Genomic DNA, 18,744 nt, shown 5'->3' with positions numbered 1-18,744 from the left:
GATACTCCAGAAAACATTAATTTATTTTCTAACAAGCCATGTGGAGAAGATTCAGATAATATATCAGATTTTATTTACTTCAGAAAATGTACACAACATTAAAAATTACTTTCTTTGAAGGTTGCCATTTATTACGCCTTAAATCAGTAAAAGCACAGTTTTTTTTAATGCAAGATACAATTGGCTAACTTTTCAAAAGTGAAAGTATGACCTCAAATCTGGTCAAATACTTTCATTTTCACACTTTTCTGTCATATTTTCAGAAATACTACTGACTCGTTTTTTAATCGTTTTTTCTGGGTTTATATTATCATAATTATCAAATGTCTTTTTTTTTTTTTATCTTTGCCTATTGCGCATAGAACAAGAAAGTATAACGTTTTAAAAGTCTTAATATTACTAATAATCGGTAATCAAAGGAAATCAGACGTGGTCATTTCGCGCTGATGTACAGTATTTCAAACGCTATATTTCGGAGAGGCGCTAGTTTCAAACTTCTGAATGAGCCGTCACGAAATACAATCGAACTCAAATCATTTTGGACAAATCCCGCCCACTCGGAGTGCAGTCGCGTATAAACCGAACAATCCCCATTGAAGAAGGATTTCTACGCCGAAGTTGCCTTAAAGGCAACTCTGGTACCCCCTAATCCTGTTCTCCGCTGTCCTATTTCACAGATTATGCATTTATTTAAATTGGATTTCATTAAATAACTGATATTCTCGGAGAGTATGCCCGATTTAAGAGCTCAAATTGTTTAAAACAACCTGGAAGGTACAGTTCAGGGATAAATAATACCTGCAGACCTTCGCAGATTTGCGTCCGCGCGATAGGGGGATTTTACTTCCTGCCTGATAGCGGAGACTGTCAGCATGCTAGCTGCTTGATTGAGTTGTGCCAAAAGACAGTGTCGTTTACGGTGTTTTCCACCGGCTTTCTCCCGCGGTGTGTGCTGGATGACAGACACAATAACTTGCGGTTCGACCCTCCACCAACTCAACATGACTCACACCTAGGGAGCTAGCATAGCATACTTGTTGGACAAGTCAAGCTAGCTAGCGGCTACTTCAGCTAGCGATGCCGCTCGCGTTGTCGCGTCGCGCCGCCAGGTGCTGATATGCGCTGCCCGGGTTGCCAAAGATGACGGGACGCCTGAGCCGTGTTTCCGTGCGCGCAGGAGGTGGAACATGGAAGCCGAGGAAAAGTGGACCAAAGAACCGAGTGCGCAGAAACGCCGCGATGCAAAGGTGCTCCTCAAGAAGGATGGGGGGGCAGGTGAGGCTGTTTCGCGTCCGCCGTGCATGAACGTGCAATGAGCTCGATGCCCATTCAATGGTGACTCCGTTGGTGACTTGTCGTCTGCAGGTGCAGTGAAAACGCAGAACACGCTGCAGATTCAGGCCGACACATTCTCAGGATGTACAGGTCGGTGCAACCACGGAATGTTATTCATATTAATGTTTATGAAATATTAAAGCATTCCTGAACTGAGTGCTACCCTTTAGAACATTGGCCTCAGCTTGGGAATCTAATTTCATCCACACATTTCACTGCATGTGACCTCATTGGATTCAAATAAATCCAGGTTGACAATTTGAATCCTTCAAGTTCTTTCAAATCTTAATTTGCGTACCCCGGAAAAGGACGCGTCTAACCAGTGTGTTGACTTCGGACTTTCTGTGTCCCAGGCTCCTGTCCAAATCTGATGATGAATAAGAACGAGCACGCTTACGTGAGGCCCGCCCCGGTGGCCCTCACCCCCCAGCTCCCCCCCAGAGCTCACCGGCCCCTCTGCGTGTCCGTCTCCTCCGATAGCAGCGGACGCTTCAGAGCTCTGGAGACGCAGGAGTGGAAGAACAACCTCAAAGCTCAGGTCAGGGCGGACGCACACGTCATGCGGAGCTCCTGCTCTGTCCTCGCGGGCTTGACCAAACGCACTTCTTAAATATGTGTGTGTGTGTGTGTGTGTGTGTGTGTGTGTGTGTGTGTGTGTGTGTGTGTGTGTGTGGGCGCGTTTGCTCCAGATGGAGCAGGCCCACAGCGCAGGAGCTGCCAGCAGTACCGGCTCTCTGGAACGCGCCTCCCTGTTCTGTGCCTCGGCTTCCACCGCAGCGTCCGGCTCGGGCCTGTCCAGCCCAGTTGAGATCCTAAACAAAAGCAAATCTTCCAGCCGCTTCTCTCTGTTCTCTCCGCCCTGGAATAGCAGCTCGGAGTCGGACTCCAATCCGCCGTCGCGCTCGGGCTCCAAGAAGCTGCGCAACTACAGCAGGAGGGCGGCTACGGGGCCAGCCGGCGCCCGGGTTCCGGACGCCCCCGAGCCCAAACCGAGCGGCCCTGAACACTTCCAGTACGCCGAACCCGTCATCTCCAAGGTAACGGACTACATCTTTGTCGGAAACCTCAACGCGGCGTACAACGGGCGCGCTCTGTGTCGCAACAACATCGACAGCATCATCGACATGAGCAGTGCGCCGGGAGAACCGGGCCCCGGCCTCAGTCTCATTCCGTGCACGTGCTCTCGCGGCGCGCGCCACAGCTGGTCCCGGCTCAAGGTGGACATCGGAGGCGTGCCGGACGCGCTCGGCGACGGCCCCGCCCTGAAGCAGCGCTGCTTCGAGGACATCAACGGGTGCATCGACGCCTCCACGGAGAAGAGGAAGCGCGTCCTGGTGCACTGCCGGGACGGCTTCTCCCTCGCGCCCACTTGCATCATCCAGTACCTGATGGTGAGACAGAACATGAGGCTGATCGCGGCCTATGAGCTCCTGAGGGCCAAGTACCCGGTCAACATCAGGGAGTGCCACCAGAACGCGCTGGTGAGCCTGGAGAGGGCTCTGCGGCCCGGCGGCGCCGTCGACCCGGAGTGCTTCAAGCAGGCCATTTCACGGAGAGTGGCGTGGACCTGACTGCCGTTCCCGGCAGGCTCGGCTGGCTTTATATCTCCGCCGTCCCGTGGTATTAGATCTATTCCGGAAGACGACCTGGGACGGCTGCACTGCCCCCCCCCCCCCTCCCCCGCAGAGTGGTTGGCTGGATATTGTCTCCATTTTGAGTTCAGTGGTTGTAAAAGTTCTGACTTTGATGTATTTCCTGTTCGAACCTGCTCCGTGTTGCACCCTCCGCCCTCTAGGAGGCACTAGACCCCCGTGTAAATGTACACACAGCTTCGTGGTGAATGGCGTGATCGTGTTGGCTGTGCAGTGGCTATCGTCCCGCTTCAATGCTCCCGCTGGTGTTTGATATTAGTGGAATCTGTTCGTGGGAGATCTCAGGAGATTTATTGATGTCAATCCGGTTCATGGAGGGAAGTTGCTCATTGGGCGAATCCACGCCTTCGAGATCGGGTTTTTGTTTCTGCACCGTTGACAGAACCTCCAGTCGAGCTTTTCCTTCAGTTTGGGGGTAGATCTTTGCGTTTGGGATTGAAAGTGACGCTGCCTCTGCTGTAGAAACCGAAGGAGCTTTGCACGTCGTCCGTGTGACCGGTCACCACTGACTGGATCGCGTTACCGAGAGATGTCGGCGCACAGACGGCCTCTTTACGCGTTTTTTATCGGCGTGTTTGTCGATGGCGTGCGATGCGGCCCGGGCCGCTCCTCTGTGAGGACGTCGGTCGCCTCTGTGGTTCGATCCCTCCGGCGGCGCTGCGACTGGCTTTAGTGGGTTTGAACCTCGGTGAAGCTGCGGATTATCAGTATTAGTGTATCGGTGCCACTGAACTGCGAGCCAGACTTTGCACGATTTTTGCACTACTTAAAGGGTTTTCCCCCGAAATGCAATGTCATTTTATTTATTTCAACACTGCTTTTTTATTTTACTTTGAGTTCTCACTTCTAGTAGTTTTACACCTATGAAGAAGCTGCCATAGAACAGATTTAGAGCTCCTTCCGACTGTGGCAGCTAGTGAAGATTGTCATCATTTAGCCCCGTAGTTACTTATTTTTTTATTGATAAATGCATCCCAAAGTGAAATCTTTCCTGAAGCTTTTATCCCTACGAGCCGTCGGCTGAACCTGGAAGGCGACGGCGGTCTAAACTCAGCTCGAGGGCCTGATGGGGGCTGATGGAGGTTCCACCATGAATAAACTCTGCAGCATTTCCTGTCTTCTACTTTCTCTTTGTGCAGCTGAGGGCAGTGAAGGTACCAAACTAGTGCTGCGTATCGGTGAATGAACGTAACGTCTTCACCTTAAATCACAACTGTTTTGGGGGTCAGGGAGGAAAAGAGGCAGTCTGATGCATGCACATTCATCCTAAATACAAACTATGAGAGATGTTTTTGTGAGAACCTTAAAAATGTCCTCCGCTTCATTTCATTTAGAGATGGATGCCCCAGTGGGATTGGAACCTTTAGAGTGGTGGCTCTGGACGCCGCTGTGCTTCGACATACGGATTCCTTTAGCAGCAAAAAGCAGGCAAATAGGACTGAGACAAACGGCCACGTCTCGAAAATGTCTATCGAAAACGGAGCTGTTGGCACCGCAGGAAAACCCTCTGACGGTGAAATGAATCTCGCCAAAACTGATACAAACAAACTCAACGGGTTTACTTTTGAAATTCACCGGCGTCCTCGGTAACAGTCGCACCGATGGTTCATGTCAAGCAAGCGGTGTTGGTGCGAGTCCAAACTTGAAGTATGGTGCCTTCATACGTAGTCGTTTTGTGACCCTACAGTGACATTTGCACTCTTTGTACGACTGCAACTAACTTCGTACGACTGATACTAACTTTGCTCGACTGTAACTACCGTATGACTAACTACCGTACGACTGTACCTAACTGTTGTGAAATGTAGAAACTTTCCTGATGTTTAATTTTGAGCCAAAAAGTGTGTGATTGTGACGTTAGTAAGGTGAGCCCTGCTGTGAGGTCCTTGCTGGTCATGACTGTGCTGGTGTTAACATGCAGGCGGTGAGGAGACCGAAGACGCCGTCTCGTTTTCTGCCCGTTGTAAACGCTCCCAGCCAGACTGGTTCAAACCGGACAGGTTCTCTAACTCGTTCTCTCAGGTGATTTCTCAGTGGCCCACAATGTTCTCAATGACTATGATATTCAGAAATGTGAAGCGATGTGTTTCTCATGTCCCGTTTCGTAAGTCGGATATGATTTTATTTTGTTGTGTTTTCTTTTTTTTTACTGTTGAAATATTAAAAGGATGTTATTGTGAAATGTCGATGCATTTTCAATCACTGGTGATGCGGCTCTGATAAATAAATGTCACAGAAATGTGTTTTGGAAGCTCTTCTCCGTTTATTTTCAGTTCACTGTTCTTGCCGGAGGCTCGGCGGTGTCTGATGGAAGCAGATCTGAGAGCTTCCATTCACAATAGCTTGCTTCATTAGACGCTCTATTTCGGTCTCATCCTCTCACCGTGTGATGAGACGGCAGTAGAGGGATGAGTGCTGGTGCGGGGACGTGAAAACGCAACCATCGTTAACACGGAAGCTAACGCAAGCTTCAGAGGTCTTTGGTTCTAATTCTTCGGTGTGTTTAAACTCCGTCTGTTCCACTCCAACACGAAGATGCCGGTGCAATTTCTTTCCTCGCGAAGGAATTCCGCTCCCCCCACCTCTGGCAGCTCTCCTGTTAACAGCTTGTTAATAGCATCCATTTAGCAGGTCTTAAATGACCGTCTTGAAACCCCACCCTGAGTTTTTCTGCCCTTCCACCTGCTGCCCGCTCAACTTTCATCACTTCGGCTCCCTGGTTTCCTCGCTGGGGAGACGATCAGGGTTCATGCATGATCTTTTTTTACTGAATCCTGTCTTCTGGAGTTGCCTCTTTTCGCCTCCAGACTCATAAGTGTCTCCTATTTTAGGGGTGCATTGGTGGGATAATGCAATCAGAGAAACAATCCAGAGGGTAGGGTTTTTTATATGGGGTCAGACAGGGAGGAGATCCGAAGGGGGGGGGGGCGTAGAATCTAATGTTTCAGATGCTCGTGAGCCCATTGGTCTGTAAGAAACAACTTCCATACTGAGAGACGTGGTTTGACTTGCCTTTCGGGAATGCAATATATACCGACTTCTGAGGCCAAAGCGGAGCTGCTTCCGTCACCCCGGCCGGTTTCCAGTTTAACGGTGAGAAGACATTTTCCTTTGTCTGCTGCTGATGCTTTTATTACACAAATTGAGTTACATTCATGTATTGTTCTGGAAGTAAGTCTTTCTTGCCATCTTTATTCCTCACTAGTAAGATGAACCTGCAGGATGAAAGTTGTCAGTGGGGGAATTATAGATTTTAATCTGGTTCATTTTGGGGGTAAAGCAGCCGTTGCTGCAGGCGTGAATTGCGGTGTGATGAGATGCGCTGGTGAGAATGGACTCGACAGCTGGAAAGCGATTGGCCCGGCGTTTATGGCCGTGGCATTAAGGACTGAACAGAACTAATGCGTCAGAACTGCTGGTAAATCTGACAGCTGCATTCTCTGGCATGTTTAAATCACTTATGCGCACAATAATCCCTTCTTTTCATCTGTTATGCTTCTGTTAATCTGTTGTTTTAGGTGCGTTACTGACTGACAACAAATCTGATTGTGATTAGAGTTTGATGAGCAGGGCCGTAGCTTTGGATACTAAAGGTTTATTGCTGTTTATCGACAAAGTAATCAGGAAACGTTATCGCCGAGTTGAGATTTAAATGAGCGTGAGTTACGTAGCATTTAGGCACATGCTGTCATTTTAGCATATGAAACTTCTTTATGATCATTTGCTTTAATTGACAATTTGTTGTCCTGATGAGGTATTTCTGTCTCGGCATCCAAACCCATGTTGATTTATTGTTGAAAGCACTTTAATTTAACTGTTCCAACCCTCCTGTAATTGTTTCACCTTCATCCGGTAACGGTCTGTTACAGGCCATCAGGTTAGACAATTAAAATAGTCAAATAGCAATGAATAAATCTGAGATGCTATGCAAAGAAAAATAACTGGAGAGCATGACATTTTGACAAATTCAATGTCAACCTAAAATGTATTTTTGTATAAAGTTCGTCTTAACAGAAAGGGAGTTTCTGCTCAGTGCAGCATCAGGATCAGAGTCAAACCTGACGAATTATGCCATCGTGTTTGTTGTTCCAGTAAATATCCAGATCCATTCTGAGCTCCAATTCCATTAGACAGTGTTTCTTTCTAATTATCTTCGCATCTCTGTGGCTTTCTGCTGCCCTGTAATGAACCGGTGACCCCGCCCGGTTGGATGGGAGGGATGGGTGGATGGTTTTCTGTTGGGATGGCGCCATTGTTGATTTGGATTATTCTGCACCGTCTCTATTTTCGGAGGAGATGGATATCGTCTCTGTCATGTCGGATGCGTTTGCATAAACAGACGGGGTATCGGGTGTTTCTTGATAATCTTCCACAAGACGGATCTTTCAACAGCAGGGTGCCCAGGAGGGGACAGCTGGACCCTAAGTACTTGTCCTAATTTGGGCTTGAATTTTTCTTTTTACCCGAGGTTGCAGCTCCAGAGGGTTTCACATTTCCTCTAAGCGGAGTTATTTCAGAAAGTCTGTGCAGAAGCATCCGGCACTGCTCTTTCTTGTTCCTCTGACTCGTGTGAATGTCTGTGTGCTTCAACTTCATCCCTGTCATTATTTAAAAAATAAAATGATGTTTCCCTGCAGGATTGAAGCCGATCCAAGGTCAGGATGTCAGAGTGAGTCTTACTCAGATACATGTTCAAGCCTTTTAAGCTGCTGTCTTCATAATTGGCAGAACTGCATTGAATATTATGTGTAAAACAATACAAAAAAATATTTTTTACAAACAATTGGCCTTAAGAACTCACTTTCTTGTATAGTTAGGACAAAAAAAAGAAGTGCAAATCAGAAATTTATAATTAAATAATACTAAATTTCTCCATCTCTTCAGGAAAAAGATGTCCTCAAGTCGCAAGCATCATGTGAAGGTAAAAGATTCTTTTCAGTGTTTTTGCAGTTTACAAAGCAAAACAGGGTGACGGAGTGAGAGGGGCTTCTGTTGTCTGGCAGAGTTTGATGCTCGCCATCGCCAAAGGTATATTGGAGGAGGAAGAGCGGGAGCGGGAGCGGGACAGGGAGAAGTACATGGCAGAGAACTGTCCTCCGGTGTCCATGCCCAGGACCATGCAGGAGCTGCTGGTAAGTCCCGGTCCGACCTGCCGGCTCACGGTTCGATGTGTAGCGACGTTTCACTGATGCTTTTTTTAGGAGCTGTGCAAGGAGTTCCATCGCAAGATGGACGTGGTTGATGAGGAGCGATATGACCTGCATATGAAAGTCAACAAGTCTAACAAGGAGGTAGACTGTCAAAGATAACTTAAGTTAGTTACTGCTAAGTTGTAAACATTAACTTCCTTGGAGAAAATTCAGACGTTTCCATTCGTATCCTCTTCGGCTTTCCAGATCGAAGACCTAAAGATAAAAGTTCAGGACCTGATGGGAAAGTTCAAGAAGCCTGTCCTGAAGAAGGTTCGCATGTCGGCCGACGCCATGCTGAAAGCTCTGCTGGGCTCCAAACACACGGTCAACCTGGACCTGAGGGCCAACCTGAAGCAGGTCAAGAAGGAGGTGAAGGAGGAGGTGAGGAAACGGAGGTCTTGTCTATGCTTGTTTCATGATTTTCTTTCCGGAGATGCAAATATTCCCAAAATGGCCAAACCAGCATTGTCGTTAACACAAAGAAAAAAAAGGCTACAGGCCTGAAGGCGTTTTTGGAACAGCAGAGATTTGACTAAATGAATCTAAATCTGTCATCTTCTTCTGCAGTAGTTTGATAACACTGCCACCCATTGCTTATCTATTTATTCACGTAATAAAAATAAATGGATGGAAACATCCTGATTCCCCGTAAATGAATTATTTCAGTTAATCGTCCAGCATCTGTTTCAGGAACTGCGTGATGTTGGCGACTGGCGTAAAAACATCGAAGACAAATCTGGCATGGACGGGAGGAAGAAGATGTTTGAGGCCGAGGCTTAAATCAAGTGTCTATAAACCTACATCTGTCCTTAACAAACCTGCAGCGGTTTTTACATTTCCATGTAAACTGTAGTATAATAATGAAAGAATAAAACATGCAACACGTGCTGAAGAAGCTGATTGGACGTACTTTTTTTATTGTATTCTTATTGTTGGTTTGCGTTGCTGCGTTGCCGGCAGTAAGTCAAACCTGTTCTAGGGTCGGAGGGGGTCAAGTGTGGAGACCAAAGGATCTCATCTTGGTCTTGTTGGCTTCTTGGAGCCTGGATCTATTGGGGCGGTTTGCAGCTGAGTGTGAAGCGAATTGGATTGAGTATGAGCACCTCCAAATCCGGGGCCGTGGCTCTCGAACGAGGAAAAGGTGGTCTGCCCCCCCCCCCCCCTCCGGGTCGGTGGGGAGTCTTTGCCTCAAGTAAAGGAGTTCAAATATCTTGGAAGGGGGGGGGGGTCTTGTTGTGAAGGAAGGGCAGAGCGTGAGATTGACGGACGGATCGGTGCAGCAGCTGCAGTCGGTCTGTCGTTGGTGAATCTCTGTACCTACTCTCACCCGTGTTCATGAGCTCTGGGTGAGGATAAAAAGGACAAGATCCTGGATAAAAGCGGTCGAAATGAGTTTCCTCCGCAGGGTGGCTGGACGCGCCCGTGGAGTAGAGTAGAGCCACTGTCCCTCCACATCGGGAGGGGGCCAGCTGAGGCAGAAGGAGCATCTATTTCAGATGCCTCCTGGGACCCCTTCTTGGAGAGATGTTCTGGGCGTGTCTACAGAACTTGGACCTGCGGCTGTCAACGCGGTCATCCTTAGCATTAGCATTAGCATTTATAGTTTTATATAGCACCTCTTTAGTCAGTGGTTGGCTCAGCAGCTGTGTTGTACATCCCTGGATGTAGTGCAAATACAGTATGTTTTTGTCTGTGCCTGTTCTCTCTGTCTCTCTATCACTCTCTCTCCCTCTCATTGTTTTTGACTCTCCTCCTACCTGTCCTCGTCTCTGTCTCTCCCTCTCGGTCATTGTCTCTCTGTCGTTCTACCTCTGTCTCTCTCCCAGTCTCTTTCTCCACCAGTCGATCTAAAATCTTTTACTACTTTAATTTATTTCTGTTTGTGTCTCACTGCTGCTATCTGGTGGCAGAAATATATTTTAAATAGTCGGCTTAAAAAAAGCAAAAGAGCAGCTTTTGGTCCTAACAAGAAGGAAATTACTATTACTAAAAGTAAAAAAGCAAAACGCTAAACGTTTGCACATTAAAAACAACAATCATTACAAATTACTTAACATTTCAGTGGCCTTTATTTGTTTGTAAACAGGATTACACTGAAGCCGCATGATGGAATTTCTTTAAATGTTTTATGTAAGCTTTTTTTTATTTAACTGTACACAACATATTTTGGAGAGACAGGTGGCAAGATGCAACTGGGGGCTAAAATGAATACCCTGATTCTCAGATGTTGCTGTTTTATGAAGTGAAAAGCTTTTAATGGTGTCACACACACGTGTCCGGGGATCGGGGCGTCGAGGCCCCTGCCATCGACTGCCACCCAATCCACAATGCACCCGTCCCCTACGGTTCCCTCGGTGAATGGCGAGTCCACCAGAGTTCGGACCCGCTTCAACCTTTCGTTCAGCAGGTACATTCGAACCCCGGCTCCAGGCCTGGCTCCAGGGTGGGGCCCCGGGTGGGGAGAGGGAAGTCTGGAACTCCCTGCTGAGACTGCTGCCTCTGTGACCCGGCCCTGGATAAACGGTGGAAGATGGATGGATGGAAATTCGAATCAAACAGAATTTCAGTGTCACTTGGTGAGTTGAATTTTCCCTTAATGAATTTAAATATAAATAGTCAAATTTGCTTTTCACCATTTTTGTTTTAGTCTTTGCTCACAAGGTTTTCTCACTTTTTCAGGTATATAGCTGAGCCCCCCCCTTTTAGAATTCTAGCGTACACGCTGTGAGTACAACTTTCTTGTCGCATGACTGTAACCCAAATATAAAGACAATTTCCTGTTTCACCAAAATCCAGCAGCTGTGATGGTCAGCAGTTTTAATACAGGGACAAACGGCAACAAAAAAAAATCCACAAGGTTTAGTTTGCATAAAAAATAATCAGAATTGTGAACAAACTGTCATGAATTCAAAATTCCTTAATCAGTGGAGCAGAAGGAAATGATACTTTATTCACTGTCTCGAAATGCAGATTGTTTATTATAAAGTAACATCAATTAGCTTCACACGTTTTTAAACTCTACATACATGCATGCTTCTCCTGTTTGTATCGGCTGTCAGGCGAAACACATTCAATGTGAGTGACGGGGCAAAAGCCCAAAGCTATTAGAATGCTAATACTATAATACCCAAACGGTAATTTACTATCTAATCACCACAGAAATGGAAAAGAAAAAAGTTTCACAGTCAAGACTCAGTCATTAAAAGTATATAACAGAGCTTTACAACAATATAACCCCCCCCCCCCCCCCCAAAAAAAATAAGAATATAATTATTTCTAAAGATTGATCACCTGATCAAATATTTCAATGCTTAATAATGATGATTCGTTGTAGTTAATCACTCGCCAGCATTCTTAAAGGTTGGGTTATTTATAATGGGGGGGGGGGGAGGGGGCAGATGTCACTGTACTCTATTTCATGACCTTGGCAGCTCATTGGTGTGACCAGTAATCCATTTCCATAAAGAGAAAGTGGAGGATTTAGAGGCCCATCGGTGATTGCAATATATACCTTCTTAGCACTCGGTCTGCCTGAGAGTCAGCCTGCGTCTGTGCGACTCTAATCAGCCGCCTGCTCTGCACAGTGAAGTAAGATCTCGTCCACGCTGCACGCTTTCCTTGGTAGATGGAGTCTAAACGCATGGAAGGTTTCCCCTGTTTGCACGCTGGTTCTTTGCATGGCAGCGGTTTGTCTGGAATATGTTGCAGTTCTGTGAGGGAAGGTTGTAGACAAAGCTTTTGCTTTTAACTCTTCTTGTTAGAGATCCTGGTGAATAGTGATGCTTTGTAAGTCATGCAGCGTGTGTGACCAGCTGGCGCTGGCGTTCCCACCAGCCACAGCAGAATAACAAAGGGGCAAAGGGATCGGATGATTTGGTGAATTAAAGAGGGACCAAGTTGTTTCAGCACTTTTTAGCACTGGATTTTAATTTGCTAGAATAAACCTTTAGATTTACATTTGGCTGAAATGTTCGTGGAATCTTGTCGTTTTTACAGATTGCTACTTCTTTCATCAGGCGAGCTCTCATTGTGCATCGAGAGGTAGCTTTTCTCCCATTTTAGGAACGTGAGGACACAGACTTGGTCTGCCGTGTTAGTGAACCCCGTGATGTGTGCGTGCTCTGATGATGTGACACGCTGAAAGGCAACACCGCAACAAGCCATGAACTTGGAAATCGATCCATCAGTGTTTATCCTCCTGTCAGCGCCAAAGGCTTCAGAGGAAAACGGGGTTTAATCTGCCGTAGCTGCCCCCGTCTCAGAGTCCCTCTTCGCTTCTCGCCTCATTTAATCCCTTGTCTCCAGATTATCGTCTCTCATCCATTTAAAGGTTAATCTTTCCTCTCTAGAAGTGCTTGACATTTACAACATTTAGATTCTCGTTGCCTTGTGTTTACATGCTCCTCTATCTTCTTCTTCTTCTTCTGCATTTTGCTCAGTGTGCAGGAGAACAATTGTATCTGCAGCTAACGACTTATTTTTGGAATATGTCCTAACATCTTGTCCGTCTGAGGGACGTCCTGTGGGGTTGGGTTACTGTGAATTCCTGTACCCTTCCTCCAGAGACAATCCCGGTCTCATAACACGCACACAATTGCGCACACACACACACATGATCCTACTTAAGATGAAACTCAGGGCCTTAAATAAACCCTACTGATATTATTCCATCTTCAGATTAACATTTTGCGGCGTCTTGTTAGTTTCCGTCGTCCTAAAATACATTGTTAGCGCTGGAGACGCCTCCCTTGCCTCCTATCGGCTTACAGCTGCAGGCCATTTGTTCCTGGGCCAGCTATGTGCCCACAAAGCCCACCGTGGCTGTCAGACTTCTTTTCTTTCAAGACGAGCCCTGCTGTCAGTCATTTTTCCCCATCCATAATGAAGATGTTAGGAACAGCTGTGGTCTAGGAATAGAGTCTTAATTCCACTGCTCTGTCACAGACCCGAAACAAACAGCACAGGCAGCATTTGACCTCTGAAAGAGGCCTCAAAGCCCCCCAGCCGGGTTCAGAAAGTAGCTGATCTATTCATGCCAAGAAAGGCAGCTCACTACATTTAGTCAACTGCAGTACGTTTATAATTCACGCTAAAGTAAAAATCATTCATTAGCTGGTTCCTTCCTCCTTATATGAAAAAAGTCGCGATGCTTTTTTTTTTAATCAAAGTTTCTTCTGCTGCTATTATTATTATTACTTATTTATATAGTTAATTTAGCATTATTGACACCAGAACTCTTACTTCCCTGGCGACCTGTTGGATTCAGCAAACCATTTCACACTAGTACCGCCTGCAGCAGGAGCATCAGCGTTTACAATCTGATGAGGACACGTCACTCAACCTTATTAGTTTGTATAATTAGCTGATGATGTTGTGATATTTATGTGAATGCAGGGCTTGCATAGTTGAATATAAGCGCGTTCACTTCAGTGGAAGACGGTGATACTTCTTCTGCTGCTTGCAGGAAGGTTTGATGATGACTAGAACTTGCTTAGCGATGTTCATTGTAAGGCGTAGGCCTTTAGTGCTTTAAGGCGCTTTAGTGGTTTTGGATGATTCCAGGTTCTGTGCATTGATTATTGATTATCATTCACTTCTATACTGGAAGTATTTTGGCGAGTAATGCATGATGCATCGGTGATGCAGACGGAGGCTGTTTTTCACTCTCGGGAAGAATGAGGAAGAATGAGGAAAATGCTGACATTCATGCTTTGATTCAGCGTATTAACATGCTGGTGGGCAGCACGGTGGCGCAGTGGTTAGCGCTGTTACCTCACAGCAAGAAGGTCACAGGTTTGAATCTGACTTGTGGCCTTTCTGTGCGGGATTTGCATGTTCTCCCCGTGTCTGCATGGGTTCTCTCCGGGTTCTCCGGGTTCCTTCCACCAAAAACATGCAATTTGGGTGAATTGGTGACGCTGTGTGTGGCCCTGCGATGAACTGGCGGCTTGTCCAGGGTGTAACCCCACCTCTCGCCCGTTGACTGCTGGGATCGGCTCCAGCACAACCTGCAACCCGGTAACGGACAAAACGGTCAGGACGACGGATGAATGAATGAACATGCTGGCGTTAGTTCTCACTGAACACGCAGCCGAGGCTCAAGAAATGAAACTTAGCGTTAACATGCTAACATATGCCACTGAGCCAAGTGTGCAGCATAGCATTTCACTTGCAATAAATGCTGCAAGCATGATGTTAAATTTAACATGTCAATTCCTAATTCCGACCCCCTGGTGTCGCTGTAAGACAACAGAAGTCTGCAAACGTCTGAAGTCTGAACCAAACGTCATGGCAAAATGTACAAAAGTTGCTTCAATATTTAACTGTACCAGTGTTGGGCTCCCCCCCCCCCCCCCCCCCAGGGCCGTGCTGCTAAACATAGTGTTACTTAAAGGGATTAACATTGTCTGGGTTACAAAATTCAGTTCCATGACATTTCCCGGAATTAACATGATGCCTTAAGATAGAATGAACAGGAGCCAAACGTGAAATGCGAGACGAGTGTGAAGGAATTAGAAGGAGGGGACACACGGCTACAAATATGAAGAAGCCAGGTCCACAGGTGGCGCATGGGGTTCAGGGACGCGATGTCTCTCTCCGCATTTCCTGTCATATCCTCTGCTGCCCTATCATTTAAAGCAAAACGCCCCCCCCCCCCAAAAGAAATAATGTCAGAATCATAACTAAAGCTTTTCATGCGTCTCTTTTTCTGGTTGGTCGCTTAAACCTTTCTATGAAACCGTTTTGGGTTACTTTTGAGTAGCGATTGAACAGAATTTTTCCCTTCCTACATGTACAAATTGATGCTGATAGATTTTACTTCCTGCATGCACTAAAAAAGGACTCAAACGGACCAGTGCTGGCAGGAGCAAAGGGCAAAGCTGCATGCAGAAGGGTCCGTGGTCATGTCCCAGCTAAGGGTTCAAACGGAGTTTTAATGGTTCCCTTTATGCTTTTCCACCAGATAATATCCAGATCCTGCAGCAAAGATGGCAGATGAGTGAGCAATTGTTTTATGTATTTTTCTGTATTTTAAATCTTCTCACTGAACTAATTGAACAAGAAGAGTCTAGAATGCCTCCAAGAAAGATCCGTTCTTTGATTTATATATTTATTTCTATAATTATTTTTACAGATTAACAATACGGTACTTTCTTTTTATAGTCTTATTGAAATAATGATATCCACAAAAAAAAAATTAAGTACCGGTACTCATTATTAAAAGCAACGTAAAAAAAAAAAAAGTCCCATGAGCATGCTGAGAAGTTTCTGTGATGACAAAATGATGAAGGAAAAATTAAGTGTTTGTGTGTTTTTTATTGCTAAAATTACAATTTACGAGTTCCTGTCATTCCACCCGTTTGATTCCTGCTTTATTTGCTCATCTGAAGGAAACGACTGTCTGCGAGGCGTAAGCATACTCTGAAAGTAAGTATTACTGTCAGTGATGCTGCTTTGAACGCTGGCTTGAAAACATTTAGACGCTCGATGATGTCATCCACAGAGCTGCATGCTGGTGGTGGCCAATAATTTGCTGGAGGTTGAAGCAGAAAAGAAGGTTGACGAGAGGGATACGTTTCTGGCCAACAAATGTCCTCCGCTGGAGCTGCCGTATTCCAAGGACGAGTTGGTGGTGAGGCGAGGCAGAGTCACTTAATGGCCTGCAAAACAACTTCGTACTCTTCTTTATTCTCCATGAATCACGTTTTAGTTCGTTCGTAGCTAAAGGCAAGTTTAAGACACATTTATTCTGTAAACGTTTGCAGTTATCTCCGACTGTTTTGTTTGCAGGAGCTTTGCGAGAAACTCCATGATCAGATTGACATCAGTGAAGAGGAGCGCTACTGCCTAGAGTTCAAACTGGGCATGGTTCTGAATGAGGTGAGACACTTTTTCCAGTTGTTAGTTTACCTTAAGCCGATCTCTATTTAACGGCAAATCCCTGAATCCACCCCCGTAGGTCAGAGACCTCAACATAAAGATCATGGATCTGCGGGGAAAGTTCAAGAGACCCCGTCTGAAGAAGGTCCGCATGTCCGCTGACGCCATGCTGAAAGCTCTGCTGGGCTCCAAGCACACGGTCAACATGGACCTGAGAGCCAACCTGAAGCAGGTCAAGAAGGAGGTGAAGGAGGAGGTGAGACCTGGTCGATTTGTCATCCATTTTTCTGCTGCACTGCTCCCCCCCCCCCCTTTTTGTTTTGGAACATTGGTTTAATTGAATGAATTTGAACATTGTCTGTGTTCACAGGAAAAGCAGCTGCGTGATGTGGGAGACTGGCGTAAGAACATTGAGGACAAATCCGACAGGAAGAAGATGTTTGATAGCTAAATGGCATCCGCCACTGGTCGCCGGACCCTTCAGGACAGAATCAGGTCTCGTAGCTGAAGAGTTTTGTTCCAAAGTGTTGCATATCCCCTTTAAACCTACCCTTACCTCATTAAACGGAAGAGGCTGTGGAGGAGCGGTTATACGCTGTAAACGAGTGGTCTTCAGGTTAATGGTCCAGTAGGTGATGAAAGTCCTCTAGCGGTGTCACATGATGTTAAAAATGATGATTATCCTTATCCTTATTATCCTTGTATGCTTTACCCAAATCCATGATGTCATCTACCGATAAGTTCCAGCCGTTTTACTTTAGCTCATTGAAGTAACTGCACGTATTCATGCCCAAACCAGTCGGCGAGTGACACAGTTTGGATTTTCAAAATAAAGGACAGCTGCAATGTGAGCTGAGGCTGAGAGGACAGGGGTTTGGGTGGTTTTTTGAATATGTTACTCTGGAACAGAACTCTTCAGTTGCATCTAAGCTGCCCTCTGTTTTTGCCTGTATTACGCCGTACTGTGATATTTGTGCTGCATCTACTGGTCTCAGCAATGACTCAAACCTGCGTCTGTTCTGAAGTGGCCGACATCTGAAATTGAAATATTTGCTTTACCTTCTCCCTGAAACCCGCATTGGTACCGCGTTGTCGCTGATCCGTCTTCACCCTTCATCAGAAAGGGATTATTATCATTAAGGTTATTTATTAAAACCCACAGGAGAAAACCAGTTTTGCTGTGTCGAGGAGAGTTTTAATTTTAAAAAGGGCCGCACCCTCAGAACGATGGCTTAGATTTTCAACTTTAAAATAAAGATATCTTCATGTGTTTTACTGTAGAATAAACATCATGCACACTTTATGCCAGTGATTGTCTTAAAATATTTTCTTTCTTCTGCAATAACATATAAGAATAATACTTTGCACTTTGGGCTCAGGCAAAGTTCATGTTTGGTTCATACGTGGAATTTATACCAATTTATGACTGGCAGGAGTGTAGCTAGCATCTTGTGTTAGCCTGATGAGCTAATAAGGAATGAAAATTGACTCTCCTGTTGCAGAAGTATAATTCAGCCATCTCTGTACTCAAAAATACCATGTCGCCTTTTCAAAGCTGTTCCACCGGGAAATGCAATGTAGTTTTCTCATCTTGTTGTGGACACATTAAATTCAAACACTACACCTTGTTCCAGGTCTCATTGAATTTGTAAATGCTTCGTTCACTCTCACATTCATCTTTAAGTGTCACTAATGCAATCAGAAGAATTCCTCTGAACTCTGTGAATATGTTTCAGGATATTAACACTACGCTCCGTTAGCAAGTGGGAAATTGTAGAGGCTGTTCGACTTTTAAATCAACCTTGGAAACAGTTGTATTTAAAGTATTAGATTTCTCTCATCCTGCACAACTTTATGACGACGTGGGTTAATGCAGCATGAAAACTCTAAACAAATGAAGGAAATTGTGATAATTCTAATAAAGTTATTTAAATGTATTTTAATATTTACAGAATTTAAATCGAAGCTTTTTAATTTTTTTATTTTATGCAAACGTCATACTTGCTGGTCAAAATCAAACTGATGAAACTGAGGTTAGTAGAAACTGAACAATGTTATCCAAGGACAAAAACGTGCTAAAATCTCTTTATTGTTCATCTTTTTACTTCTAAATTTAAGTCAGTTTAATGTTTCACAGGCCTTCAGAATAATAATGTGTTGTTAATTCAAGAACTGAATGTCCTCAGATTTTTTTTTTTTCAGTAACGGGGTTTTCTTCAAACTGCTGTTCCCGATTCACCGATTTTTTTTTCTTGAACTGGTTAAAACCGCTCTCTGTTGTTAGCACAAAGCTACAAACAGAAAAATCTCAGCATTTTATAAAGCCAAGAAGGTGAGTTATATTATAAGGTTTTAGTTTCATGCTAAATGTGTGTTTCATTCCAAACAATTGCTTGATTCTTTTTTTCATTTTCTCATGCAGATGGGCGTTGATGTCGTCAAGTTGGGTTTGCAGCAGAGGTAGGTTCATTCAGATTGTTCAGACTCTAACCTCGTAATTTCATTGTACAATTTAAATAATGACAAATAAAGCCGCTGCTTCTTTCTCAGTCATACTTTTGCCACGCAGTAGTTTACATGTTGGCATTTTCTAATTCAACGTGATGAGCAGCGGCTCTTCCTGTAGAACATCCCGGCCGGGCGGCGACAAGCACGCCTTCTACAAACGTCCACCAGATGGTGGA

At 45.3% G+C, this 18,744-nt stretch overlaps 2 protein-coding genes across 5 annotated transcripts; both read left to right on the top strand.

Moving 5' to 3' along the window:
• Positions 1 to 5,973: 5,973 nt before the first annotated feature.
• LOC137894170 (troponin I, fast skeletal muscle-like) lies at positions 5,974 to 9,066 on the top strand. Of its 3 annotated transcripts, XM_068739645.1 has the most exons (7): positions 5,974 to 6,080; positions 7,625 to 7,656; positions 7,872 to 7,908; positions 7,991 to 8,119; positions 8,189 to 8,278; positions 8,384 to 8,560; positions 8,870 to 9,066. In XM_068739645.1, the coding sequence occupies exons 2-7, from the start codon at positions 7,649 to 7,651 to the stop codon at positions 8,957 to 8,959; spliced, it is 531 nt and encodes a 176-aa protein (XP_068595746.1). In that variant the 5' UTR covers positions 5,974 to 6,080; positions 7,625 to 7,648; the 3' UTR covers positions 8,960 to 9,066. The 3 variants fall into 3 exon arrangements, with proteins under 3 accessions (XP_068595746.1, XP_068595747.1, XP_068595748.1); XM_068739646.1 differs by lacking the exons at positions 5,974 to 6,080; positions 7,625 to 7,656 and having other exon boundaries at positions 7,864 to 7,908; XM_068739647.1 differs by lacking the exons at positions 5,974 to 6,080; positions 7,625 to 7,656 and having other exon boundaries at positions 7,870 to 7,908; positions 8,858 to 9,066.
• Positions 9,067 to 11,716: 2,650 nt separating this feature from the next.
• On the top strand, positions 11,717 to 17,688 carry LOC137894171 (troponin I, fast skeletal muscle-like). Of its 2 annotated transcripts, XM_068739648.1 has the most exons (7): positions 11,717 to 11,767; positions 15,144 to 15,179; positions 15,571 to 15,607; positions 15,684 to 15,812; positions 15,971 to 16,060; positions 16,140 to 16,316; positions 16,431 to 17,688. In XM_068739648.1, the coding sequence occupies exons 2-7, from the start codon at positions 15,169 to 15,171 to the stop codon at positions 16,509 to 16,511; spliced, it is 525 nt and encodes a 174-aa protein (XP_068595749.1). In that variant the 5' UTR covers positions 11,717 to 11,767; positions 15,144 to 15,168; the 3' UTR covers positions 16,512 to 17,688. The 2 variants fall into 2 exon arrangements, with proteins under 2 accessions (XP_068595749.1, XP_068595750.1); XM_068739649.1 differs by lacking the exons at positions 11,717 to 11,767; positions 15,144 to 15,179 and having other exon boundaries at positions 15,566 to 15,607.
• Positions 17,689 to 18,744: the final 1,056 nt, after the last annotated feature.

This window comes from Brachionichthys hirsutus, chromosome 5 (genome assembly GCF_040956055.1).
Source record: "Brachionichthys hirsutus isolate HB-005 chromosome 5, CSIRO-AGI_Bhir_v1, whole genome shotgun sequence".
Taxonomy (NCBI): Eukaryota; Metazoa; Chordata; class Actinopteri; order Lophiiformes; family Brachionichthyidae; genus Brachionichthys; species Brachionichthys hirsutus.
Note: the sequence above shows the minus strand (reverse complement) of the source record. Positions and strands in the feature narration are given on the sequence as shown.